Source organism: Sorex fumeus, unplaced genomic scaffold (genome assembly GCF_029834395.1).
Source record: "Sorex fumeus unplaced genomic scaffold, SorFum_2.1 ptg000044l, whole genome shotgun sequence".
Classification (NCBI taxonomy): Eukaryota; Metazoa; Chordata; class Mammalia; order Eulipotyphla; family Soricidae; genus Sorex; species Sorex fumeus.
In genome coordinates, this window is record NW_026606101.1 from 10,509,916 (window position 1) to 10,537,343 (window position 27,428).

The window sequence follows — 27,428 nt, forward strand, 5'->3', positions numbered from 1 at the left end:
GCACTGCTGCCATGATTGTGGGTGTCACCACAATGTTAAGTGTGACCTCCCGCATACCCCAGCCACATGTGTGAGCCACAAGTATGCTACCTCACACCACCATCCAGTGTGAGAGCCCAGACAAGGCAACAACACCAGGGAGGGGTGGGAAGCAGGGGAAATCCCCAAAAACTTTCCTTTCAAAACCAGGCATCATGGCAAGAACTGGAGAGGAAAGCACAGTGGGCAGGGCACTTGCCTTGCACGCGGCTGAACAGGGCTCAATCCCAGGCACCACGTATGCATGTATGGTCCCCAAGTGATCCCTGAGTGCAGAGCCAGGAGAAAGCCCTGAGTGCTGCTGGGTGTGGCCCCACCCCATAAAATAGAGAAAGTGGGGGCTGGAGTGATAGCACAGCGGGTAGGGCATTTGCCTTGCACGCGGCCAACCCGGGTTCGATTCCCAGCATTCCATATGGTCCCCTGAGCACCGCCAGGAGTGATTCCTGAGTGCAGAGCCAGGAGTAACCCCTGAGCATCACCGGATGTGACCCAAAAGGCAAAGAAAAAAAAAAAGAGAGAGAGAGAGAGTGTGTGTACAGGAGTTAGTAATAGTACTTGCCTTGCATAAAACCAATCCCGGTTCAACCCCTAGCTTAGAGTCCCCAAGCCCCGGCTGTTGGAGGGAGGGCAGAGAGGACACTGACCTGCTCCAAGGTGGCCTGCAGCTGCGCGTTGTGGCACTGCAGCCGGCTCCGGTCAATCTCCAGCAGCGCCACCGCCCGCTGCAGCTGCTCCAGCCTCTGTTCCCATGGCAGCGGCTCCTCCACACCTGACACCTGGGGAAGGGGCCCATGAGTGCCTCTCCCAGGACACGGACCCCAGAGAGAGAGAGAGAAAGAGAGAGAGAGAGGAGAGGGGCCCAGCAGCAGCAGGGACTACGGCGACAGGAGCCCCCCAGACCATCTGTTCCCAGCGGGCCCCAGCTCACTTCTCGCAGCTGGATGCCTGCGTCTGTTTGGGGCCTCTGCTCTGCTCTGCCTGCCGGGCCGGGGCTGCGGAGCCGCTCCTGCTCCAGTGCCTGCCTGGTGAGCTCCAACTCGTCCTGGGCGGGGGGGGGGGGGGGGGGGAGGGATGGGGGTTTAGGGGGCAGAGTCGCAGCTGGACAACTTCGGATCTAGACCCACCCCATTCTCCCTCCTCTGTAGAACCCATCCGTTTTCTCATCGGGTTAGAGTGCCGCCCACTAAGTTTTGTTTGGGGGCCACCCCCAACAATGCTCAGGGGTTCCTCCTGGCTCTGCACTCAGAAATTACTCCTGGCCATACTCGGGGGACCATATGGGGCACCGGGGATAGAATCCAGGTCGGCCGTGTGCAAGGTGAGCACCTGGACTATTATCTCTCTGGCACCTAGAGCCCTATTTTTCCTGGGGGGCACAAAGCTCCCGTAGCAGACACACTTCACCTCACAGGGAAAGGACACGCAGTCAGGGATGTGCGCTGAAATGTGGGGTCACTGCAGATCTCCCAGGGGTCCAGGAGAAACGGGCGCCAAGGGGAGGTAGAAGGAGCTGGGCCTCGGCGACCAGTGTGAGGTCACCCTACTGGTCTCTCCGCTTGTCTCTGCTCAAGGCAGAAGCACTCTCAAGTCCCAGTGTCCCTGTCTGGGAGCAAATGCATGCTCGAGATGCCAAGACCAAGTCTTTGTGGTGACATTCCTGTAGCCAAATGGGGAAACTTAGATCCTTCCTGGCACCTCGTTGCCTCGAGTGCTCCCGTGGGGAGCAAGGGAGGGTGGGTCATACAGACTGCAAGAGATCTTCCCCAGACTGGCTGTGTGACCTCTGATCAATTACCAAACCTCTCCGAACTGCATTTCTCAAGTATAAAATGAAGATACAACGGTGCTTAAGCAAGTACAATGCTTAAAGAAAAAAACTAAAGTCAATGCTGGGGATCAGAGAGCTAGAACAGAGGTTAAGATGTTTGCGTGCACATGGCAGACGCCAGCTCGGTCTTTGGCATTCACTATATATGGTCTCCTGGGCTCCGTCAGGAATGATCCCTGACCACAGAGTCAGGAACAGCTGGGTGTGGCCCTTTTGTCCCCACACCCCCACCCCCACCCCCACCCAAAAAAATCAGAGCTGGGCCAGAGAAACAAAAGGAGGGGAATGAAGTGCTTGCCTTGCATGGGCTCTGGCCCCAGAGCACCGTCAGGAGTAAAGTCTGAACGTGCGCCAGGAGTACTGAGCACTGCCAGGTATGCCCACAACAACAGGGTGGCTGGGACGACACCCACTGGGGGCCCCTGAGTGCTGGGGCAGGGGACCCTTATAACTGCTTAGTGATCCCACAGGCAGGCTGGGACATGCCTTCTCAGCCGGCCAGAGGGATCAGTAAGGATCCAGCCACACACAGGCTGGAGAGGAGCTTTCCAAGGAAGCGGTCAAAGGAGGTGAGAGGTGGGGCCTGGGAGCTGGTCTAGTCGTTAAGGATTTGACTTTTTTGTTTTGTTTGAGGGGCGGGGGAGGGGCACACCTAGTAGTGCTCAGAGCTTACTCCTGGTTCTATGCTCAGGGATCAGTGCTCTCTGCTCTGCCCGCCGGGCTGACTTCTAGAAGATTCGGGGGACCCTAAGGAGTCCTGAATATCGACCCCAGGTCCACCGTATGCAAAGCAAGCACCTCACCCACTGTAACTATTGCTCTGGTCACAGGACTTGCTTCCATGTGACTGTAGTTGCAATAATGATTCGAATCCCTTCGCCACATACGGTTCCCCTGAGCACTGCCAGGTGTAGCCAAAGAAAAAAGGGGAGAAAGAGCACACGCACTACCCTTGCAGGGAGCTCAGGCTGGAACAGAGGCAAGAGAACAGGGCTGGCAAGAGAGAGGGCCTGCGAGTCCCCACCATCCAGAGCTCGTATGTCCTGGTGAACACTGGGTGAGTGGGGGCAGGCAGGGGTGTAGTGACCCTGGCAGAGAGTGACAGACTTGAGGGAGTCCCACTGTTACCACCCCAAGGTGGGGGAGATCTGACAGAGGAACCGTAGCTCAAGATTTGGGGTGAACCTACAAATTCCAGGGACTTCTGGCAGTTGATGGGATAAGAGACAGAGGTCTAAAGGAAGGACCCGCTGGAGTGATAGTACAGCAGGTAGGGCATTTGCCCTTGCACATGGCTGATCTGGGTTTGATCCCCAGCATCCCATAGGGCCCCCCCTAGCATCACCAGGAGCAATTCCTGAGGGCAGAGCCAGGAGTAACCCCTGAGCATTGCAAAGTGTCACCCCCACCCCCCAAAAAAACCCACTCCTTCTGCCAAAAGCCTTTGGGGCTCACCCCAGGAAAGGGTCACGGCACACTACCACCCACAGCGAGGCACAAACTTCTGCTTGTGTATCTCAACTGTAGACTCGAACTGGACCGGGGAGTCTCGGCCTCAGGCCCAGCGTGGCAGGGGGCTCCTGAGCTCAGTCCCACGGTGCTTTGCCCCCACGGGGGTTTACTCACCTGCAGCCGCTGCTGTTCCGAGTCACGCTCCAGGACGGAGGTTTGGAGGGTCATGGCAACCTCCTGCAGGCGGCTGACACTGGCCTTGCTCTGGGCCAGGGCCAGGGCCAGCTCGTGAGCCTTCTCCCTCCACTCGATCTCCCTGGCCTCGGTGTGCCTCAGGGCCGCCTGCACTCGCTCCAGCTCCTTCTGCAATCGGGGCCCTGGAGAATCGCACTGCAGACCCAGCGCCGCCATGGGGTAGGCGTGCTGGGGGGAGTTGTCCGCAACCTGCCCCTGCTGGGTCTTTCTCAGCCCCAGGATCTCCTCCTCCTTCCGGGCGAGGGTCTGCTGCAGCTCCCGGAGGTGCTCCCGGAGGCGCCGCGCCTCATCCTCATCTCGCTCCGGCTCCGGGTCCCGCCTCGTCTGGGTCCTGCTCTCTTCGTCCCTCTGGGCCAGCAACTGCCCCTGTTCCTTCTCACGCGCCAGCTCCTCCTCCTTCTGCTCCAGCGCCTGCTGGAGCCGCTGCACGGCCTCCTGGTGACGAAGGTCCTGGTCCTGAACCTCCCGTTCCCGCTTCTCGAGGGCCTCCTCCAGCTGCCTGGCTTGTGCCTGGCAGGTGTCAAGGGCGGCCTCCAGTCCCCGCCGCGCCTCCGCCTGCCCCCGGAGATGCTCCTCCTTCTCGCGCAGGGCGGCCTGAGCCTGACTGAGGGCGTCCTGCAGGGCCTGGGCCTGGCTTTGGGTAGCCTCCTCCCGGAGCTGGGCTGACTGGCCGGCAGTGCGCAGGGCCTCCAGCTCCTGGGCCCGCTCCTCGAGCGTGGCCTCTGCCTGCAGCCAGCTGTCGCGCAGGCTCCTGGCCTCCGCCTCGTGTTCCTGGGCCTGCTCCGCGCACTTCTGCTGGAGGGCCAGCAGCGCGCTCTCCTGCGCCCGGCACTCCGCTCGCAGGTCACTCAGCACCTCCTCCAGGGCCTGGACCCGCTGGCCCTCCATCCCCAACTCCTCCTCCAGCCTCCGCACGTGCTCCCTGTGGCCGTCGAGCTCCCTCTGGCGTTCGGCCAGGGCCCCCTGCGTCTCCTCCAGCTCGCTTTGCAGTGCCCGCGCCTGCTCCTTGGCGTCCTCCTCCTGGCCCTGGGCCTGCTGCTGCTGGTGCCGCAGGGCCTCGAGCTCCCGCTCGCGCTGGGCCAGGCCCCTCCGTGCCTCGTCCAGCTGGGCCTGCAGCGCCTGCGCCTGCCGCGCCCCTTCCTCCCGGGCGTCCTGCAGGTGCTGCTGCAGCACCACCAGCTCCTGCTCCTGCTGGGTCAGCAGTAGCCCGGTCTCCCCCACCTTCCGGTGCAGGCCCTGGAGCTGCTGCTCCAGCTGGTCCTTGTGCTCCCGGAGTTCCTGGATGTGCTCCAGCTGGCACTCCACCTCCTTCTCCTTGTCACGCAGGATCAGCTTCAGGTGCTCGAGGCTCCCGCGCTGGGCTTTGCTCGGGCCCTTCTCTTCCTCCGTGCGCTCCTGCGTCGGCTCCCGGCCGCGCTCCTTCAAGGAGAGCTTGATCTGCTCCAGATCCTCCTCCAGGATCTTGGTCTGCAGGCTCCTCTGATCTTCCAGGACCCGAATCCGGTCCTGCTGCCGCGCTAGCTCCTGGTCCCTCCGCTCCAGGTCCTGGGTCAGCAGCTCCTTCTGCCTCTGCAGCTCCTCCGCCTGGTCTCGCTGGGACCGGGCCTCCCGCTCCTTCTCCTGGAGCTCCTGGGCCAGCAGGGCATTGTGGCTCTCCAGCTCCTGAATCTGGCTGCTCTGTGCCTGCAGCTCCTGGCTCCTCTCTTCCAGGTCCAGTGTCAGGTGGGTCATGGCCACCCTCTGCATCTCCCTCTGGCCCTCCAGCTCCTCCATGGCCTTCTGCTGGTACTGCATCTTGTGATGGTTCTCCTCGAGCTCCAGGGCCAGGCATTCCAGGGTCACCAACTGCTTTTTCAGGTCCTGGATTTGCTCTTTCTGGGACTCGATCACCTGGGCCTTCTTCTCGAGTTCCAGAAGCTGATGCTCCAGGAGACTCCTCTGCGTCTCTCGATCCCTCTCCAGCTCCTTCAGCTGCTCCGTCTGCAGGGTCAGCTTCTGCTCTCGCTCCTGCACGGCCAGGGGCAGGTGCTCGAGCACAGCCCGGCACTTCTCCAGCTCCTGGATCTGCTCCTGCTGCAGGTCCACCTCGCGGTTCCTCTTCTGCAGGTCCAGAGACAGCACTTCCAGCGCGGCCTTTTGCATTTCCCGCTGCGACTCCAGCTCCCGGAGCCTTCCCTGCAGAGTCGCCACCTCCTTTTCCTTTTCCGACAGGCTCTGGGTCAGGACCGCCAGGTTCTCCTGCAGGGCCTTCCCCTGGGCCACCTTCAGCTCACCCTGCTCCTGCAGGGCCTGCGCCCTCTCGCGCTCACTCTCCGCCTCGTCGTGTTTCAATTTCAGGGCCGAGCGAGCTGTCCGCAGGTCCTCCTCCAGGGCCCTGGCCGCACTGGCCTGCGCCCTGGCCTCTGCCACCGACGTCTGCAGCTGGGCCACCTGGGCGCTCAGGCTCTCCTTGCCCGCCAGAAGCACGTCCCGCTCATTCTGGAAAAGAGGCCAAGCCGGCTTAGAGCCACCCTTGACCCTGTCACACCAGTGCAAGCCCTTCCTTTTCATTCCTGGATTGGGGCACCAGCTTGGTCAAGGATTCAGGCTGGTTGGGGGAACCCCAAAACCAAAATGCAAATGCAAACCAAATGCATTCCTTTTAAGGTGATAGTGTAAGACTATTTTTCTCTCTTTTCCTTTTTTGGTCACACCTAGTGATACTTAGGGGCTACTCCTGGCTCGGTATTTAGGAATTATTCTTGGCGGTGCTTGGGGAATCATACGGGATGCTGGGGATCAGACCCGAGTTGGCCGCGTACAGGGCAAATGCCCTATCCACTATACTATCATTCTGGCCCTGAGACTATTTCTCAACTGGGGCCAGGCGATGATGATCCAAGAAAACCACAGGTGAAAATCTTATCAACGGGGGTCCGAGGAAGGAAACAGGTTGGAAGGGGCCCCTAATGGAGAAAGGCTGGGAGTGAAGATCCTGACTGCACTCCAGGCCTCGCTTTGCCCCGGACAAGCCTGATGCAGACGCATCACCCCAGGTGCTGATCTTTTAGGTCAAGGGATAACAACCTCCAACTTCACTTAGAGTTTTTAAAGGTGGGCTCACTGGGCCCTGGTATTGTGCATAGGACTGTGGCAACAGCCAGAACAGACTCTTGCTGAATGAACTTGGGGACTGGAATTGGATGGGGGTGACCACAAGCCCAGGTGGGCCTGGGCGGCCAAGCTCTGGGACCACTCCTGACCACCCCCGGCACCTACCTGGGCCTCCACTCCCTGTAGTTCTGCCCGCCGGAGGCGACTCTGTAAGGACACCACTGTGGCCTGCAGCTCCGTCAGCTCAGACTCCAGGGCCTTCCGCTCCGCTTCCCATTTAGGCTTTGCTACGGGAAGGAGAAAGGGGGTGGGGGTGGCAGAGAGAAGGGAAACAGAGAATTCCATCCGGGTTCCAGAGCCCTCACCCCTCTCCTGCTGGCCTGGGCTCTCGAGGTTTCCGAGCTCCTGCCCATCACAGCCGGCGACCACCGTTTCTGAGAAATGCTCCCGGGCCCAGCCCTGGCTGGCCAGCTCTCTGAGAGCCCCCAGGGATGTTTCTGAGACCTGGGCCGTCTCCTCCAACACGTTCTCCCCTCCCGTGGCACAACCTCCTCCTCCCCAGGCCCCATCTCTCAGTCCAGCAGCCATCACCCTCCCTGCCGCTTGCCACTGGCATGGCCTTGGCATAGTGTCAAGATGTTCCCTAGACTTCTCTCTCTCTGACCCCTCCAGGCAAGTCCACAACCTTCCTGTCGGCTAGAGGTAATAAAATCAGCTACATGGATAAATGACAGAGATTCACAGTGTTACAACATTCTCCCAGTCCTGGCCCTGGGCTCCCTGTCCCGTAATCTCCTGCAGAAAGAAATGGAGTCCCGGCCAGCAGCTTGCCTCAGTCCATTACAACTGTTACCCTCAATCATAGCTTTTTCCCCCTCAAAGGCCAAATAGAGTGAAAAAACGGTGCACATGCTTGTGTGTGTGTGTGTGTGTGTGTGTGTGTGCGCGCGCGCGCACGAGCGCGTGCGCTTGCATGGATGTGTGAGTGTGGCCTGGAGCCACCTCTAGGGCTGGTCTCACTCTGCCATTCCTCCCTCCTGCCAGGTTCCCCACCTTCCTGGCTCTGGGAGAGCTGCTGCTGCAGATCCTGCAACTCCATGAGCCTCCGGCTCTCCTCGGCCTCTGCAGCGGCGAGCCGCTGCTCCAGCTGCTGGGCCTGGTCCTGCAGATCGTCCTGGCAAAGGAAGGACACAGCCCCCAGTGCCTCCGCTTCCCTGGAGCGATCCCTCTCCTCCCGGGAGCCTCCCCGATTGCCGGGGCCCCTCTGGACCCGCGCATCTCGATGACAGGTGAGGAACTAGCTTGGCTGCAGCTGGCCAGGGTCTCGCATCCCCTCATGCCTGCCCTGAGTCTTGCTTTGGGGGCCATACCTGGCAGTGCTGAAGGACTGCTCCCGACAACACTCAGGGGACCAAGCAGAGCCGGGCTGGAACCCAGGACGTGTAAAGCAGAGGCTCTGGCCTGTGCCACCACCTCCCTTGCCCTGTAACCCGTGGAGTTTTTGAGGTTCCTTCATGCCTTTGCCCGATGCGTTTCTTTCCTCCTCCCCTCCCTGGGTGCTGCTGCAGCAAGCGGGCAGCACACATGTGGCTGAGGGGCACATGCACCTGGTCACAGCGCTGTCACCTGACCTACCACGCAGGCAGGAGCTCCAAGAATAGAGCTGCTATGGGGTTGGACCCGAGGCCTCCCTCCTGCACTGGAGTAAACACAGGCACTCTGGTCCTGCTTTCCCACAGGGGCTACCCCCTACAGGACATGGCCTAGCTATGCAGCCTTACGGTTGAACACCTGGGCCGGGGTGCAGTGCTGCTTGGGCGCAGTCAGCAAGGGTGCTGGGATTGAACCCGGGGCCTTCGCCAGGCATGGCCAGCCCTTCGAGGGACCGTCCCACCCATCCCTGCAGCCTCGACTCTTACAAACAGGCCTTCGGCTGAAATCTTCCCCCAGCACTAACCGGGCCAGACTCCCTGTGTGCCTCCTTCAAAGCTCAGCTCCGAGCCCACTTCCTCCCGTCTCCTGCGGCCCCCCCAGCCAGCGCAGCGTGAACTGTCCCTCTCCCACGTTCCTGCAGTGCGCTGTGCTGTCTCGCTCTGTTACCGGCCCAGTGAGAGGGACAAGCTCTATCCTGTCTCTGCCAGGAAGCAGTGTTGCTTCTCAGGCACGTCACAAGCCATCTTTTTTTCTTAAAAAAAAAAACATTTTATTTCTTATTTTTGCTTTTTGGGTCAATGCTCAGGGCTACTCCTGGCTCTGCAATCAGGAATTACTCCTGGTGGTGGTCGGGAGACCATATGGGATACTAGGGATCGAAACCGTGGCGGCCGCGTGCCAGTCAAATGCCCTACCTACCCACTGTACTATGGCTCCGGCCCCGTCACAAGCCATCTTGAGGACAGGGACGACCCCTTTCTCCTCTTCGAATACCCAGGTTGGAGTGGTGGGTACCTAAGTTTCGACTGGCTGACTGGGAAATGGGATTTGTGAACGTCTCCTTCGGTTAGAGAAGGCAACCTCAAAATCTCGGTGGACCCCAGGTGGTCTTGGAGCCTGTGGCACCAAGGTCACTGGCGGCGGAGAGGCAGTGGAGATGAGCAGCACTGGCACTCTGCAGGCGGGACCCAGTAGATCCCTCCTGCCCCTAGGGAAACCGAGGTCACGAGGCCCACGCCTCACCACAGGGCCAGGTGGAGGGCTGGGCAGGGCGACTTGGCCCAGCTCCAACAGCTTCCCTGGAAGGCCAAGGGCTCAGAGGCCAGGGGCGAGACCTACCCGGGTCTGCCGAGCCTTCCACAGGTCCTGGTGAAGCTTGTGGAGGGCGGATGACACAGCCTCGGCAGTCAGTGGGGAGCCTCTTTGGAGGAGTGGCCTCATTCCATTCCGGTCTGAAAAAATGGAGGGAAACCCCGTGAGTTGGCTGCACCAGGAAACCCAGCGAGACCCCCCCCGAAATGGCCTGGGCATCCCCACACCCCCAGAGAACCCACTGCCTGGTTTCTCACATCCCCTGTGTGAGGTGCCTTGTGGGCACTGGCAGGGTCCCCTCGGGACATGCCAGGCATGGGGTGGGCTGCTGGAGACCTGTAGCCACAGTAGGCACTCCTGATGTGCCTTCCCGGGGCAGCGGGGACCAGGGACGGAGGAGCTCAGGGCCTCACACGTGTACTCATCCTGAGTTATACACCCAGCCCCTGACACCTTAATTTTTTTTCTTTTTCTTTTTGGGTTGGCTGCGTGCAAGGCAAATGCCCTACCCCTGTGCTGGAGCGATAGCACAGCGGTAGGGCGTTTGCCTTGCATGCAGCCAACATGGCCGACCCGAGTTCGATTCCTCCGCCCCTCTCGGAGAGCCCGGCAAGCTACCGAGAGTATCTCGCCCGCAGGGCAGAGCCTGGCAAGCTCCCCGTGACGTATTTGATATGCCAGACACAGTAACAACAAAGTCTCCAATGGAGACGTTACTGGGCCCGCTCGAGCAAATCGATGATCAACGGGTGGGCCTTTACTTACTTTACTTTTCTTTTTGGGTCATACCTGGTGATGCACAGGGGTTACTCCTGGCTCATGCACTTGGGAATTACTCCTGACAGTGCTCGGGGGACCATTTGGGATGCTGGGAATTGAACCTGGGTCGGCCACATGCAAGACAAATGCCCTACCCAATGTGCTATTGCTCCAGCCCCTATTTTAATTTTTTTAAGGCCACACCCAGTGGTGCTTGGGGCTTACTCCTGGCTCTGCACACAGGAATCACTCCTGTCAATGCTCAGGGGACCATATGGGGTGCCGGAGATGAAAACTGGGTTTCCAGTGGGCAAGGCAAATGCCATCCCCACTATACCATTGTTTCAGCCTCTGATGTCCTCACTTTGTTTTTTGCTTATTTGTTTTTGGGCCATATCCGGCGATGCTCAGGGTTACTCCTGGCTCTGCACTCAGGAATCACTCCTGATGGTGCTCACAGGACCATAGGGGATGCTGTGGATTGAACCCAGGTTAGCAAGGCAAATGCCCTACCTCCTGTGCTATCGCTCAGGCCCCTGATGCCCTCACTTTAGAATGGACAGAATCCAGCTCAGAGCTGCCTTATCCTGCCCCGGGGTATGGTGGCTGAGGGGCTGCCTCACCTGACTCTGGCCCACGGAGGGCGAGCGCGGAGTCTCCCCCACCGCTCAGTTCGGGCCTGCTCTCACACGCGGCGCCCAAGGCCTGCTGCAGGACCGCGCACAGGCTGGCCAGCTGGGCCTGGGCCTGGTGGCACGGCTGCTGCTCCTGGGCCAGCGCCTCCAGCCGGCTCTCAGCGCCCTGCAGCTGCAGCTGCAGCTGGGCTGTCCTGGTTTCCTCGGTCCACAAGGAGGCGCGCAGCTCCTGCTCCGTGGCCCGCGCAGCCTCAAGCTCCTCCAGCAGCTGGGCTTCCTGGGCCAGGAAGTCGGCCTCCTTCTCCTTCACCTCCTGTCTCAGCAACTCCACCTACCGGGGAGAAGGCGGGTGTTGGGGGGTGGTCACTCGAAGCAGGGCAGCAAAACGGCGTGTCTTCCCGAGCGATCCCTATGCTAGCCTGACCCTGCGTGGGGAGGATTTCATCAGCTTATCTCCCTGGAGAGTAAAGGGTACCCCAGATAAAATACCTGTGATAGAGTACTCCAGATTTGACCTGAGACCACCTACCCACTCTCCCCAGCACAGAGGCCAGGTCCTGGGTCCCCCTGGCAGAGGTCAGCTCCCTGCCGGCTTTCGAACTCGGCAAGAATGGATGTGACAGAATGGCTATGTGGAGGGAAGGTGAACTGTCCTGTCATTTTAGGAACCATCGTCCTCGCTATAAGGAAAAAGATACTGATGCTCACACAACCAGGAGCGGCAGGCCAGGCGTCAACCCCAGGTCATCCAACAGTCTCTCGGCCTTTTTTTTACCCCAGCTTCCTTCCAACCTGGTTTCCTTCCCCCCTCCCCGTCTTAGCAGTTGGTCCCCCATTCATTTATGTAACCTTTGTGTGTTGTCCCCTTGGTATATCCGGGGTCCACAAAAGGGCCCCCGATGAGAAATGCTGGGCTCACGACAGATCTGGGTTCTCAGCAGCTCTCACCTACTCTCAGGTGTTTGATGTCTGCCCCCACTCCAACCCCCCACATTCCCCCTTGCCTCGGCCCACAGCCCACTGAAGCACGCACACTGGAAGTGGCTGGGTCTGAAATCAGGTTCTCCTGGGCTCTGCCCCTTTGGGTGCTATGCTCTTTGCTCAAGGGCCATTCTTTGTATTTTTAGATCATGCCCAACTGTACTCAGGGATCATTCCTGGTGTTGCACTTGGGGTGCCATGGATCAAACTCTGGTTAATCACATGAAAAGCAAGCATCCTACCCACTGTACTGTTGCTCCAACCCTAAGGGACCTTTTATTAGGTTTTGTTTTGGGGCTGGGCTCAGGAATTCCTCTTAATGGTGCTCGGGGGATTGAATGGGATAGGATGTTGGAGATTGAACATGCATTGGCTATGTGCAAGGCAAACACCCTACCTGCTGAACTACTGCTGTGGCCCTGCATTTTTTTTTAACTTTTTTTTCTTTTTGGGTCACACCCAGCGATGCTCAGTGTGGGATGCCGGGGATCGAACCTGGGTCTGCTGCGTGCAAGGCAAATGCCCTACCCGCTGTACTATAGCTCTGGCCCTGGCCCCTCATTCTTAACTCAAGGCAAGGACAGGCCAGGCTGTATTGCACCTGCTACCAGGACTGCTGAAGACCCAGCATGCCCTGTAACGGAGACGGGGAGCATGCGTCACCGCCTGCTGCACCCCAGCCCTGACACCCCAGAAGCTCTTCCTAGGAGCAGAGCTTTTGCCTGGGGTGGACCGTACCTGGGCACTGAGCTCCTTCTGGCCTTCTTGGGCCTCCTGCATGTCCTGGCACAGGGAGTTCAGCTCCTGCTGTCGAACAGACTCTGCGTCTTGTAAAACCAGGAGCCTCTGTTCCTTCTCCACCAACGACCGAGTCAGGCTGCAAAGAGAGGGTGGGAGGGCTAGGCCGTCCTCCGGGGCAGGAAGAGCTGCCTCCCCACACTCCTAATTGGCATAGCCCATCGCAACTCTCTGCCACCTCAGTTTCCTCTTCTCCGGAAAAGTCCAGAAATATTCCTATACTACTGCAGATTCAACACGTCCAGTTCTCTCCGTCACCTCCAGCATCCCTAGCTCAGTGAAAGGTGCCTCCAGCTACCACTCAGTGTCTCACCCTCTCGGCCTTCACCCCGCCTGAGTCTTCCCTTCACCCCACTCAGAGCCGACCTATGATTCCAACTCCCTGAATGACCCTTGAAGCCTCTGTCCTTCCCCACTGCCTGCATTGGTCAAGCTTTAGCATCTCCATCTGGACAACTTGTCCTGCTGCCTTTCACTGCATCAACCAAAGAACTGTCTGGAGGCGAAGTGATAGTACAGTGGGTAGGGCATCTGCCTCGCAAAGGACTGAGCTGGGTGAGATCCCCCGATCCCTGCCAAGAGCGAGCCCTGAATGCAGAGCCCTGAGCACCGCCGGTGTGGCAAAAAAAAAAAAAAAATTTCTGGCCCTCAAACTGAGGATGCACACGCTGCCCGTGACAGACTGACCACACACGCCCTATGTCTCCACTTCTAACACACCGTAAACTGGTCTCTGTCAAATCTCCTAGCTTAAGACCCTACAGCGGCTCCCTTCAAAACCTAAAATTAGCCACAGACTCTGCTGTGGGCTAAACATCCTGATAGTTCACAGACTAGTCTAGCTCCAGTCCCCTTCAGTTCCCTTCTCATTCATCATGTTCCAGCAAGTCCCGGGTGCTTTCAGTTTAACCAACTACACAGACTCTGATCTGCCTCAGGGCCTTTGTACATGCTTCTCTGCCTACTGCATGGAGCTCTCCCACCCTTTGCCTGGCTGGTTCCCTTTCACCCATCAGTGATCAGTTTAAATGCGATGTCTAGAGAAAGGCTCCCCACCTTCATCTAAAGGTCATCATTCCATACCCCCTGCCATTTCTATTTTAGCATCCCTTCCCCCTCAGCATATAATTTGCAATTATTTACTTGGGCAATTATTTGATTCATGTCTTCCCCAGAAACTAGAATTTCATTTCTATTTTCTACTGAGATAAAACTCTACAGCCTTATTGATCACTGTCTACCCCAACCCCTGGCACAGTGCAAACAGGTGTTCTCGAAATTATCTGCTACATGACAGGGGAGCCCGGGAGACAGGGACCGTATCTCCATGTGGCTACGTTGACAGCCCAGAGCCGGAGACCCAGCCGGCTAGATGACTTGAGCAATGACCAGTCAATGGCACAGTGACCGCTCCGGTGAGACAGGCTATATGGCTTCCACCTTTTCAACCCTACAGACCAGGCCTGCTGCACGGAGCAGAGACCAGTGCGCCGGCCCACCTGGCTTTCTCCCTCTCCAGTTCCTTCTGAATCCGGCTGCACTCCTGGGCCTCTCTCATCTTCTCCTGTACCTCCTGCTCCACCAGCCTCTGGGAATTGTCCTTGAACACCAGCTGAGACTTCAAGTCCTCCACCTGGAATGTTAAAGGCATGAAGATTCAGGGCAGGGCTGGGGCAGGGGGATGCTTTGAGGGTGCCTACGAGTGTCCAGCCCATTCCCGCTCTCTGCAGCTTCCAGCAACCCTCACACACTGTTCTTCTCTACTGCAGCTACCACCCCGCTGTGTGTCCCCTCTCCCTGTCTACATACAAGCGGTGAAAACACAGGCACACTCCAAATCGGGGCTGCTTCTAACTAGACCCGAGGTGCAGAGTGACTGGCGAGCACCCAGTCATTGTACTTTTATAAAATGCACAATCTCAACGCCATTGTTTGTGGGTTCTGGGGAGGAAAAGGGATGAGATTAGGAAACAATGGGTTCTATCAAGATACCAACCGACTGGCACTCTGGGGAACCCAAGGAAACGGAGGCATGGGGCGGGGGAGGGTAGCCCTGGAGCCCAGGGCCTTTGGTCACCGGGGGATCCGTGGCACAGGGGTTGGGGTGGGGAGCTGGCAGGACCTGCTCCTGCAGCTCTCTCTTATCCTGTAGCAGTGCGTGGCCCTCGTCCTGGAGGGCAGCCAGGTTCGCGCGGTGCCGCTGTGCTGCCGTGGCCAGCTCCTGCTGGGCCTCCCGGAGTTGCGCCTGCAGCCTCCCCGTGCTCTCCTGCAGACGGGAAGGAACCGTGAGCCAGGCAGCGTCAGCTGGGTGCTGAGAGCCGCGCTGCAAAGTGTACACCACCCGAGGACGCCTATTTTTTTTTTTTGGCTTTTTGGGTCACACCCAGTGGTGCTCAGGGGTTCCTCCTGGCTCTGCACTCCGGAATGACTCCTGGCGGTGCTCGGGGGACCATATGGGATGCTGGGGATCGAACCCAGGTCAGCCACATGCAAGGAAAAATGCCCTACCCGCTGTACTACCCGCTCCAGCCCCCTGAGGATGCCTATTTGAGCTGAGGCCGGCTCCGGCAACCCGGGTTGTTTCCATGATGACAGTCACCTCCTCGGGAAATGCTGACTCTTAGGCCCCTGTCTGCGTGCAGCCCCTCCCCCCAGACTGCTGCCACTCACTCCCCACACTTCCACTCCATGGCCACACACGTGCGCCGCCACTCAGGATCTAAGTATTTTAAAATGCATGCACTGGAAAATCATTCTGGTATTTATTTGGGGGCCATATGGCAGTGCTCCGGGCTTCATCTGGCTCTGCACTCACGGATGACTCCTGGCAGTGCTCAGGGAACCGCATGGGACACCTAGAGCAAGCTCCCGACCTGCTGTCCTATTGCTCCGGCCCTCATTCTGGTTTCATTCACAGCTTCCCTCGGGCTCCAGGATCCCAAGTTCCAGTCCCCCAAGCCAAGAGGCGCCCCTGCACGCCTCTTGCCCCATCCACCCGCACCTGAGCTGATTCCCTAGGAGCCACAGTCCCTTGCTGCAGCTGTGGGGGCCCAACGACAGCTTCCCCTCCCCTCTGCCCGAGTGTCTTCCAAATAACTCACTTCTTTTCTTCTCCATTCTAATAGCTTTATTGGGGTCTCGTTCACATTTATTTCGCCCATTTGAAAGGGACAATTCAGGGGCTAGAGCGAGATCAATGGGTTGTGCAGACTTTGCATATGGTGTTTGGGCCATAGTGGCGGTGCTCAGGGCTGATTCCTGGCTCAGTGCTCAGGGATCAGTTCTGGTGGTGCTCAGAGAATCACACGGGATGCAGGGGATTGAACTCAGGTCGGCTGCGTGCAAGGCAAGCACCCTCCCCACTGTACTATCACTCCAGCCCCAGGCTCTGCATAGCGGCAAGCCCAGGATTGATCCCTGGCACTGCGGGGTCCCCCAGCATCACTGGGAGTGACCCTCAATCAAAGAATCAAAAATCACCCCCAAGCACCACTGTGTGCAACCTCAAAACAAAACAAACAAAAAAAAATCAGCAGAAATATAAAGCAGAATTTGGTATGTTCCGAGTTGTGCCACTGACACACGACCCAGTTGAGAACACACTCGTCATCTCTAAAGAGAATCCCCGTCCCCTCCTCACTCCCTGCCCAATATGCCTCCCGAGCCCTCTCCCACCCACTCACCCACCTCCTCTGTCCCCCTTCATGTGCCCATTGTGGACACTGCCTCGGAACAGAGCCACATACTCGCACATGCCAAATGCTCTCAGGGTCATCCCTGCTGCTCCACGGGCCGTTCCTCCAGCCTCCACATCTCAGCTCAGACTTTCTCCCAGGGTCCCCCTTGACCTGTGTGTCCCACGGGCGCCCCCCCAGAGTGTCCCTCTCTCTATTCTTCTTCCTTCCTTTGTGCCTGCCACCACCCGCAATGACCTCACTGGTTTGGGGTCCGCTCTGCCACAAGGTTCCTCGAGGACAGAGGCCATGCCTGTCACGTCACTGCTGTGACATCTGGCACATGTTGGCCCCTCCCCCAGGGCCGGGTACAGTGAACTGCCAAAGACCCGGTGCACGGGGAGGGCTGTGCTCCCCGGCTGGCCAGCCCCACCCGCTCCCTACCTGCTCCTTTAACTTCTGCGCCTTCATGTCCTGCCTCAGCTGCTCCAGCTGTTGGCCGGCATCCGCCAGCTCCTTCTGGGTCCGCAGCAGGGTCTCCAGCAGCGACACCCGCTCCTTCTCTGTCTCGAGCTGCATCTGCGGGGAGGCGGAGTCCAGGGTCCCCATCTCACCCACAGGGCCACAACCCCACTCCAGTAGCTCTGGGGTTCTCCTGGCACATGGGGGGGCGAGGGCGAAGGAAGTGGTGGGCCCAGGCCTCCAGAACCAGGAAGTGCAAGGATTGCCCCAGGCCCGCGGGCTGGCAGGATGTGGTCGACGCTGGCCCTCCCGCAGGAAGTACGACACCCGGCCAGCCCTGCAGCTCAACGGCGAGCCAGGTGGGCCGCCACCGTCTCTTCTGGAAGCCACCTGCCCGCCCCCAGCGGCGAAGGAGGAAGTGGGCCGAGGGAGAGTGGGGGTCCAGGCGCGCCTGGCATCCCACCTGGCACAGGGCGCTCTCCGCCTCGGCCCGTTCTTCCTCCCTCTGCTTCCGGGCGGCCTCCGTTTCTGCCTGCTGCTCCCTGAGCTGCGTTTCTAGCTCTGCCTTCTCCCTCTCGAGGCCCTCCAGGGCCTTCGCGAGTTCCTGCTCGTGCCAGGCGCGCTCTTTCTCCTGGTCAGGAGGAGAAAGAGACTCTCCCAAGGGGGCCAAGGGCCAGAGCGGTGGCGGGGAGCCTTGCCGGCCTCACCCATCCCCCGGCCACGCGTGCCACCTACCCACGTGTCCTGCAGCCGCTTCACTTCCTCCCGGTGGGCCACCTGCTCCTGCTGCAGGGCCGCCTGGCCCTCTTGCTTGGCCAGGGCCAGCTGCTGGGCCGCTGCACCCCGCTCCTGCTCTGCCCGGCTCCGTTCCGCCTCGAGCTCCAGTTTCAGGCACTTCACTTCCCCTAAGATGCCAACAGCATGATCTGGTCCAAGCCTGTGCCCGGCTCCTTCTTGCCTGGCCCCAGTGACCACCTCGAAGGCCCCGGGGCTGTCTGGAGAAGATCTCCGAGGAGCCTCCCGCCACTGCCCGCTGTTCTGGCTTTTCACATCCCCATGGGAAGAAATGGTGCTCACCTTGGATCACTTCTTTGGCCTGAGTGACAGTTTGAAGCTGAACCTCCAGCTGCCCCTTGGTGACCTCTATGAGAGAACTCTGCTGCTGGGCCTCAAACAGGCTGCTTTCCAGCTGTTCCTTGGCTGAGCTGGGAGATTTAGGAATCAGGCAGAACTCTCAGCCAGCAGGCCCCCCTTTCCCCAGCAGCGGAGGGGTCGGAGCACCAATGCAGGAGTCGCTAGGGCCCCATGCCAAATTCTTCGCTCATTCAGAACCCAAACGTGCCTTCCAAGCCCTCTCCCTGGGCTGGGGCCAGGCTGAGGCCTACCTGTGCTCCAGCAGCTGCACGGCCAGGGCCTCCCGGTCCCGCTCCACAGCCTGCAGCCGGACCTCCAGGGCGGCCCTCTCCCGCACGAGGGCCTCCTTCTCCTGCACGGCCCGGGCCAGCACCTCTGCCCCCCGCTGGGCCTCCTGATTCAGCTGCTCCAGCTGAGCCGCGGCCGCCTCCTGCTGGTGACATGCCTGAGGAGACATTGGTGGTGGTGGTGGTGGTGGTGGTGGTGGGGCTCAGGGGTGAGACGCTCAGCACTGCTACCATTAGGCTGTGGCCACTGGCTTCCCAGTGATCCTGGACCAGGGTCCATTGGTCCTCATGGTCCACTCTAACAGAGTCGTCTAGTTCCCTGACCAACTCCACAGAGTGTCCAGCCCAGGAAACACTTCTCCTGTGAGCAGCAGCACCCTGTGCTAATGGCAAGTGACTAGCCCTGAAGCACTCTCCATCTATTTTTGGTTTGTTTGGGGGCTGCTCCTGGCTCAGTGCTTAGGGGATCATGCCCTGGTGGGGATCAAACCCAGGTGCCTACAAGCAAAGTAGTACTTTGTACTCCAGGCCCTGGAGCTATTGTGATTTTTTTTTTTTGACTTTTGGGTCACACCCAATGAAGCACAGGGGTTACTTCTGACTCTGCACTCAAGAATGACTCCTGGCAGTGCTCAGGGGACCATATGGGATGCTAGGGATCGAACCCAGGTTGGCTGCATGCAAGGCAAACGCCCTCTCCACTGTGCTATCGCTCCGGCACCGGCCACAGCACTTTTGGACTTGAGAAGACAGGGATCAGAAAAACGGTCCAGGGGTCAAGAAGCCTGCCCTGCACCCTACCGACCCCTCAGCAAATAAGGTCCTCCAAGCACTGCCAGGTGCCGGCCTCTCCTGCACACTGTCAAGAACAGCCTCTGAACACTGTGATGTGTGACCCAAGCCCCCCAACCCCAACAAAAAGAAGACGCAGAAACCCAAAAAGAAAGTGACGGGTGGTTTATGCTCTGTCATTAGGGCAATGAGAAGTTGGGTGGGGGAGAAAGATGACATTTGGGATGGATTATTGGCTCAGAAGCTAGCTACTAAGTTCTGCTTTACGCTAGCCACCGGGCTAAATAAAAGTTAGAGGTATGAAAACGAGGAAGATGCAACCGTGCTTTCAAGAAGGCTCTGGGCTGATGGTGGAAACGTGTGGAACGATCATTACCACAGAGCATGAACACGGGTGGCAGAAAGAAGCTTGAGTTCCTGACTGCAGAGAGGAGATGGATCTCGGGGTGTGTGATACAGTGGGGGTCAGAGAAGGATTTCTATAGGGATACTTTAGTATTTAAATTTTTTTTTTTGTTTTAAATTTTGGGCCACACTCTGCAGTGCTCAGGGATTACTCCTGACTACACTCAGGAATCACTCCTGGCTGGGCTCAGGGGGCTGTATGGGATGCTGGGGATGGAACCCGGGTTGGACATGTGCAAGGCAAATGCCCTACACACTGTACCATCGCCCTGGCCCCCAGGGATTCCTTATCTTTTAATTTTCTTGGGTTTGGGGCCATAACTGACAGCGTTCAGGGCTTAGTACTGGCCTGGTGATCAGGAATGACTCTTGGTGGGGCTCAGGGGACCATATAGGGTGCTGGGGATGGAACCCAGGTTGCTGACGTGTAAGGCAAATGCCCTACCTGCTATACTACCTGTCCAGTCTCCCTTAGGGACCCTTAAAATATTATATATATATAAAAATATAAATATATATATTTAACCCAAACCATTAACAACAGTCATTCCTAAAAACACTTTCATGTGGTTTCCATTGTATTTAACTTGCTGCTTGAAAGCAGCACCCCCCCCCCCCCCCCCCAGTTCTGTTTCGTACAGGGAGCACATATAAGCCCCTCCAGCGAGGGCACGGCAGGGCCTTCTCACCTCGCTCAGCTGTTTCCGGGCTTCTTCCTTCTCGTCTCGGACGCCCTGTAGATCAGCCTGCAGCTCGGCCCTGGCCACCTCTGCTTGCCGCAGCTGCGTCTCCAGGTGGGCGTTCTTCTCCCACAGCGCGTCCCTGCTCTGTTCTGCCTGGGCCAGGCCCTCCTGCAAAGCACTCCTCGCCTGCTCTGCAGCCTCCACACTGCAGCGCACACGCTGGTTCTCCTGCTCCAGCTACTGGCCACAAAGACAAAGGCCCCCGGCACCAAGAGTGGCCGCTGAGACACGGAGAGTTGGGATGGGGACCCGGGCACACTTACGCCCCATGTGTGAACCCAAATGTGCCTTGGGGAGCAGTGCTCCTCCCTCCCCGGGCTACGCCTAGATTCTAGGTTCTCTAGAGCTGGGCCCTGGTGTGGGGGAGAGATTCAAAAAGGACCAAATCCTACCCTCAAATAACTCAGAATAAGGGTGCATGAAACCTTTTTTTCACTTTGTGGGTCACACCCAGCGATGCTCAGTTGTTACTCCTGGCTCATGCACTCAGGAATTACTCCTGGGGGTGCTTAGGACACCATATGGGATGCTGGGAATTGAACCTGGGTCGGCCATGTGCAAGCCAAATGCCCTATCTGCTGTGTTATCGGTCCAGCCCCCGCACGGGACATTTCCAGGGCACAGAGTGAAGCCACACCTGCCCAAAACCCAAGAGGGGAAAGCACCGATACTGGGTTAGAACCAACTGAGATTCATCAAGACCTCGGCTCCTGGCAGGGACACTCTGGCGGAGGATATGCTGTTGGAATATTGGCCACAGGAAACTCTACCATGAACAGGACTGCAAATCACAGTGCCCCAATTTTTTTTTGCTTGTAGAGTCACACCTGGGGATGCTGCACAGGGGTTACTCCTGGCTCTGCACTCAGGAATTACCCCTGGCAGTGCTCAGGGGACCATATGGGATGCTGGGAATAGAACCTGGGTCGGCCACGTGCAAGGCAAACGCCCTACCCGCTGTGTTATCACTCCAGCCCCGTCGGTGCCCTTAATTTTAAAAATAATAATAAAAATACTTAGGCACCTGACCAGATCGTTCTCTGGAAACTGCTATTAGCTCATATGACGGGATTATAAACAACATATTCTGGGCTAAGAAGATGGCTCAAAGGGCCTGTGGGAAGCTGGGAAGGTGTGGATCCCCAGCATAAACGGCCCTCCAAGCACCACCAGGAGCAACCCAGCGCAACTTGGGGACGAGGCCCCCAAGTAGTGGTGGGTATGACCACTCCCTTCCACGCCCTGCTCCTGCCCAAAAGAAACCCAAACCTAGTCTTCTGTCCCAGCCCTGATGGTTTCCCCCGAAAGGTTTGAAGAGGTTCTGGAACAGATGTGGGAAGGGGCTGTTTTGTTTTTGTTTTTTTGCTTTTTGGGTCACACCTGGCATTGCACAGGGGTTATACCTTGCTCTTGCACTCAGGAATTACTCCTGGCATTGCTCAGGGGACCATAAGGGATGCTGGGAATTGAACCCGGGTCAGCCGCGTGCAAGGCAAATGCCCTACCCACTGTGCTATCATTCCAGCCCCAGGAAGGGGCTGTTTGTAATGGGTGAGCCTAGTCCTCAGAGCCTGTCTCTTGCTGAGCCATCCGTGGCCCTTTTGCAAGGTTCACGGCTCCATCTGGGAGCTAACTTGTCCTCCCTGTCCTGGGCACCCAGCTTCGCCTGCCACGGGCTCTGCTCGAAGCCAGGACGCAGGCCCCTCCCTGAACCAGAGAACTGGGCGCTCACCTGGAGAAGCTGCCGGTTCAGCTCCACTTTATCTAAGGCCAAGGCCTCGTTCAAGGCACTGAGCTTGACAGCCGCGGCCCGAAGGTCAGCGACCTCAGCCTTCAGGCTGTTTTCTGAACTCGACAGCTCCACCACGGACTGTTCCGCCTGCCACCGAGAGAGCGAAAGGGTTTCCCAGGGTCACTGTCCCTGGCGGGGAACGTGACCGGCTCTCACCCCCAGCACTTGCGGCCTCCTCCGGACAGAGAGGAGTCAGTGCTCAGCTGTCCTTCCAGGCCCAGTGGGCCACCCTTAACTCACTCGCTCACCCACGCAGGAGGAAGAGAGAGGTTCAGACCACGCGGGCAGGGGTGGGGGTGTCAACGCACACAGCTGAAGGGACACCACAGACAATGGAAGCGCCAAGGACCCTGGAAACTCGAAAGCATGAATTCCGTTTGGGAGCTCGAAAGTGCTGGGGACCGGAGTGGACCGGGAGGCCAGGCACTGAGAGATGAGGAAGAGTTCACAGCGGAAAGCGAGGGAGCAGAGAGGTGACCTGAGCAGAAGGAAGCGTGTGTCTGCCAACGACAGAGCCCTGCGAGAGAGCCCAGGGCTGTGCGGTGGAAGGAAAAGGACAGGATGAGTGAGGACAGGAGATCTGGAGTCAGAAGGAGGCAAGAAACAGCCTGAGGGAGACGGTTGAGGGCTTCAAAATAGCACGAAGGAGCTGGGAAGCTGCTAAACGGTGTAAGAGAGGAAGTGACCCGAGCAGAGGGAAAGCATCTCTCCCTGAGGGAGAGCGTGATTGGGGAGAGACTCCAGACGCAGAAACTAGGAACGGAAGCGAGAAATAGAAGGGGGGATGGAGTGGTCGTGGCCTCTCCTAGAAACACAGCATCCTAACCCTTCCTCCCCCTGCCCCGCCTGGCAAGCGAGGGAGATCCACGTACCCTCGCCAGCGCTGCGGTCACTTCTGCTTGCTCCTGCCTCAGCAACTCCCCTTCCAGGCGACTGGACTCCAGAGACTCCCGCAGAGCGAGCAGCTCACCGAGTGATTCTGACTGTTTGGCTTCCAGGCTCACCAGGGTCTCCTGACTACGGCGGGAAGGAGAGGGGGCTAGAGGACGTCTGGGGGAGAGGCCGCAGCTCAGGGGAACAAGGATGGGGATTTCCTTTGCTCTATAACCTAACGAGGAAGGGCCCTGCAAACTGCTACGGAAAGATCTTCAAGACAGAAAAAGTGAGGAAAAGGAAAAAAAGCAAGACGCGGAGCAGCAAATATCACGAGCTACCTTTTGGGCAGGAGAGTGGGGGAAATAAAATATATGCTTACAGGAGCTGGGGGTGTGGCTCAGTGCAGTGCGGGGCTTGCAGGTGAGAGCATGGGTTTGATCCCTTGCCACACATACATACACACACACATACACACACGTACAAATACATAGAACCTATGCTTATATTTGCACAAAACAGCACTGGAAAGATAAACGAGGAATTAATTTAGTTACCTAGAGAAGGGAAATAGAGAGGAAGAAGAGGTGGGAATGAGAAGTGGTGACTCCTGTGTCATCTTTTAAAGTAGCTCCAACTTCTGCATTTTAATGATTTCAACCACTGCATGGTTGATTCAGAAAAATTAAACCTTTACAGATCATTATTCGGGGTGGGGGGTGGCTGGCTGCTGTCCCTGGTACCTGCCCTCACAGCAGTCCTTGCTCAGGCCCACTGGTTGTGAGGAGAGCACAGGAAGGGGGCATCTAGCCAAGACAATGGAGACACAGTCTTCCGGTGACGGAAGACCTGTCTTACACAGGCGCTTTGCAAAGCACAGCTTTTACCTTCCCAGCAACCCACGGCAAACGTTCCCCCTTCATGCTACAGACAGAACAACAGGCTCACAGACTCACCATGAAAGGGGTAACACGGGCCTCTGGGGGCACTGGAGTGATCCAGGGGCAATTGGAGCCCTGGGTGCATTTGGGGGTTACCTTCTATTGATTCCGTTGAAGAAGCTAGATCTCCAGGGGTTGCACTAATTTCTTTTCTAATTAGTTAAACGGGTGGTAGCCAAATAGCTTAGGAATCTGAGTGAAACCAAGTGAGGGTCCACCTTGAAGGTCCTAGCATTTTGGGTCACACCTGGCGATGCACAGGGGTTACTCCTGGCTCTGCACTCAGGAATTACTCCTGGAGGTGCTGGGGGACCATATGGGATGCTGGGAATCAAACCCGGGTTGGCCATGTGCAAGGCAAACGCCCTACCCGCTGTGCTACTGCTCCAGCCCCTTGATTTCCGTTTCTACGGGCTCCTACCTCCCCTTCCTTCTAGCTGCTGTCTTGCTGTCCGGGGTTTCTAGCTTAGCCACTGAACTGGCACTTTGCTTGTGGTACTCATCAGGTGCCTCACTTGGCTGCAGTGCACCAGGGAGCATCAGGGCAGGGCTGTCCATACCATGCGGGGATGCCAGGTGGTGCCAGGGACCAAACTCAAGGCCTCAACTCTCCAAGCCTCTGGCTGCCCGTTTTCCCAACCAGCTCGTTCACAGACTAAGAGCTACCCTGCAGCCAGTCCAGCCACCTCTGGGCAGGCCCGGCCTGTCCTGCCTCCTTGGCATAACCTGGTCCTTTGGCTTCTCCCACTCTCCCAAGAGGCGTGAAGGTCCGGCTCAAAGGCGACCCTCCCCGCCACAAGGCGCTTAGTGACTGTTGCTGGAATCTTCCAGAGGACCCTGCCTGATGCGCTGCTGAGCTCAGACGCCACTTGGCCTCCCCCCACTCAGACGTTTACTTGTCCGCCTTCCACCTGCGACCGCAGGCTCCTTGTGACCCGGACCCCTTGTGCATCCTGCAGCGCCTCATCCCTTCTGGGGCTCCGTGAAGTCTGCATGATCTCTCCATCTCTCTGCCTCCACTTTCTAAGAGAAGAGGGCGTGGGAAGAGGATAGCGGGGCCACTCACAGGCGCTCCCGCTCACGGACGGCCAGGTGCAGGGCCTCCTGCCGCTCCTCCCGCTCGCCCTGGGCCGAGTCCCCCAGCAGCTGCAGCTCCGTGTTGGTCCTTCGAAGCCGCCAGGCCTCCTGCTCCAGCACCTCCAGCTGCTGCTGCAGCTCTGCCCTGCTCCTCTGCAGGAGCCCTCGCTCCCTGCAAGGAAAGCCAGCCCGGCTGAGCCGAGGCTCAGGACCCTGGGACCCTTCCTGCAGGCGACACTGCAAGGTCCAGGGTGGGGGCGGAGAGAGAGCGGGACAGAGAGCAAGAGAGAGCGAGAGAGACAGACAGAGAGACAGACAGACAAGGCAGACAGAGAGAGATAGAGACATGGATAGAGAGAGAGATGGATAGGGAGAGGGAGAGGGAGAGAGGGAAGGAGGGAGAAAGAGAGGGAAAGGAGAAAGGGAATGAGGGAAGGAAAAAGAGAGGGAGGGGGAGAGAGTGAAAGAAAGAAAGGGATGGAGGGAAGAAAGGAGGGAGACAGAGAGGGGAGAGAGGGAGGAAGAAAGAGAGAGAGGGAGAGACAGGGAGGGAGAAAGAGAGGGAGGGGAGAGAGAAAAAGAGAAGGAAGGGGAGAGAGAAAGGGATGGAGGGAGGTAGAGAGAGAAGCGAGAGAGGGAGGGAGGGGAGAGGAAGAAAAAGAGGAAGAGAGAGAGGGAGAGAGAGATACCCACTTCTTTAAATATTTCCCTCCCCCTGGGGGACAGGGAACTTTTGGATCTCCCCCAAAAGAGTGAATGAGACCCCAGTGTCAGGCAGCCCTGGGCCTGGGGAGAGCAGGGTCAGCAGAAGAGGGCAGAAGGAGAGGACAGGCCAGGAGTCCCGACTCACTTGCTGAGGGCGTCCACCTCTCCCTGGAGACCCGCGGTCTGCCCGGCCAGGCTGTCCCGCTCCCCAGTGAGCTGCTGCAGCCGCTCCCGCAGGGTCTGGCCCTCCTCCTCCCAGTGCTCTTGCTGCTGCTGCAGGGAGCTCATGGCTGCCTGGCAGCCCGAGAGCTGCCTCCGAAGGTCCTGCGGAGGGAGGGAGGGCACGAAGTGAGGGTAAGTGAGGGCAGAAGCCTGCACGGAGGGCTGAGCGGAGTTGTTAGCAGTCAGGACCACGGCTGGAGGCGGCCGGGCTTCTGTGCTCTCTAGGTCGGGGATTGGCACCTTCATACAGAGTAGGGAGTAGGGAGGGGACCCTCAGGATTGGGGACCCCCGTCATCCACCCTGGCTCAGTACCAGGCAACCATCAATCACAATCTTATAAAAAATAAAATGATTGAGATGGTTCTGGGGAGCACGGGCCTGGGAGCCACAAGCGGGCAGACATAGGGTTTTTTTTTTTTTCTTGCCTTTTGGGTCACACCCGGTGAAGCACAGGGGTTACTCCTGACTTTGAACTCAGGAATTACACCTGGCAATGCTCAGGGGTTACTCCTGGCTCTGCACTCAGGAATTACTCCTGGCGGTGCTCAGGGGACCATATGGGATGCTGGGAATCGAACCTGGGTCAGCCTTGTGCAAGGCCTCGTGCAAGCCCTCCCCACTATACTATCGCTCCAGTCCTGACATGGAGATATTCTAGCAGGCACTTTGGGGCCCTAATGAAGCCCTTTTGTGTGATGCGCTCCCGGGGTGATGGGCCAGGCCAGGCCAAGAGGGCAGCTGGGGCCCAGTGGCCAGGACTCTCACCTGCACGGCCTGGCACCTCCGTGTCAGCACGGAACGCACCAGAGTCAGGGCCTCGTCAGGGGGCCTGGAATCCAAATGGGAGGAGAGGCTGCTTGAATCCATCTCCAGGGCCTGCTCCTGGGCCAGCCCGTCACCTTCTTCCACCACGGCCTGTAAGTCAAGGTGGCGGGGTCACCACTTGGGAGCGTGCGGAGGGCCGGGACCAACCTGTGGTTCTCCTCGGACCCTTCCCGGGATCTGGAAACAAAACGGCCGTTTCCTGCATGCTCCACCTTTGCTGGCCCCTGGCGAGGCCGCTCCCTTAAGCCGGAATCAGTGAGACAGGAAAAGGTGACAGTGCTAACAGAGACCAGGGTCCAACAACTGGCCCGCAAAGTGCAGCTGGCAACGGTCCTGGCACTGGGACCCGCACGTGCGTCCTTAGCTACCCTTCAAGGGTCTCGTCTTCAGCCGCACTCGGGAACTCACACCCACAAGCTTCTAAGGCCCAACCACGTCAGAGCGATGTCTAGACAGGACTGAGAGGACGCGGAGGCCCGAGCTGGTCACCGAGCAGGCGGCTTCCCAGTACCTGGGTCATCTCCCGGATCACCTGCTGTAAAGACAGCTTCTCCTCTTGGGCATTCCTACTCAGAGATGCCTCATGCTCCATGACCTCTGCATGATTTGCCTCCTGAACAGGGAACAAAACGGAACCATGAGCCCAGCTCTCAAAAGGGAACAGACAATTCCAGTCCTCACGCCAGAGCCTCACTCCCCGGCTTCTGTTCATGCCACTCTCTCCTGGGTGAAAGCCAGCGCCAGAACTGAAGCTGGCAGGTGGCGATGGGAGTTCAGGAGAAGCAAGTCTAAACTCCGAGAGCGACGGCTGCACCAGATCTCAGGCGTGAGCATGCACTAGCTTGGAGATTGCAGACAGTCGCATCTTTGAGCGTCCTTTTTTTAAAAAATAGGAATAGCAAATATT

The 27,428-nt window shown here is 58.3% G+C and overlaps 1 protein-coding gene across 1 annotated transcript in view; it reads right to left on the reverse strand.

Moving 5' to 3' along the window:
- CEP250 (centrosomal protein 250) overlaps positions 1 to 27,428 on the reverse strand; it is a 45,143-nt gene that overhangs the window by 3,461 nt on the left and 14,254 nt on the right. Inside the window, exons 9-30 of the mRNA XM_056121446.1 lie at positions 27,033 to 27,134; positions 26,462 to 26,611; positions 25,619 to 25,797; positions 24,758 to 24,940; positions 22,750 to 22,894; positions 21,818 to 21,964; positions 20,032 to 20,262; positions 18,110 to 18,303; positions 17,802 to 17,929; positions 17,460 to 17,629; positions 17,188 to 17,355; positions 16,707 to 16,841; positions 14,711 to 14,854; positions 14,088 to 14,221; positions 12,529 to 12,667; positions 10,798 to 11,140; positions 9,443 to 9,555; positions 7,724 to 7,844; positions 6,836 to 6,957; positions 3,497 to 6,055; positions 971 to 1,084; positions 687 to 818 (exon numbers count right to left, since the gene is read on the reverse strand). Of these exons, the coding sequence (XP_055977421.1) occupies positions 687 to 818; positions 971 to 1,084; positions 3,497 to 6,055; positions 6,836 to 6,957; positions 7,724 to 7,844; positions 9,443 to 9,555; positions 10,798 to 11,140; positions 12,529 to 12,667; positions 14,088 to 14,221; positions 14,711 to 14,854; positions 16,707 to 16,841; positions 17,188 to 17,355; positions 17,460 to 17,629; positions 17,802 to 17,929; positions 18,110 to 18,303; positions 20,032 to 20,262; positions 21,818 to 21,964; positions 22,750 to 22,894; positions 24,758 to 24,940; positions 25,619 to 25,797; positions 26,462 to 26,611; positions 27,033 to 27,134 (5,853 nt within the window). The remainder of the gene's footprint in view (positions 1 to 686; positions 819 to 970; positions 1,085 to 3,496; positions 6,056 to 6,835; positions 6,958 to 7,723; positions 7,845 to 9,442; positions 9,556 to 10,797; positions 11,141 to 12,528; positions 12,668 to 14,087; positions 14,222 to 14,710; positions 14,855 to 16,706; positions 16,842 to 17,187; positions 17,356 to 17,459; positions 17,630 to 17,801; positions 17,930 to 18,109; positions 18,304 to 20,031; positions 20,263 to 21,817; positions 21,965 to 22,749; positions 22,895 to 24,757; positions 24,941 to 25,618; positions 25,798 to 26,461; positions 26,612 to 27,032; positions 27,135 to 27,428) is intronic.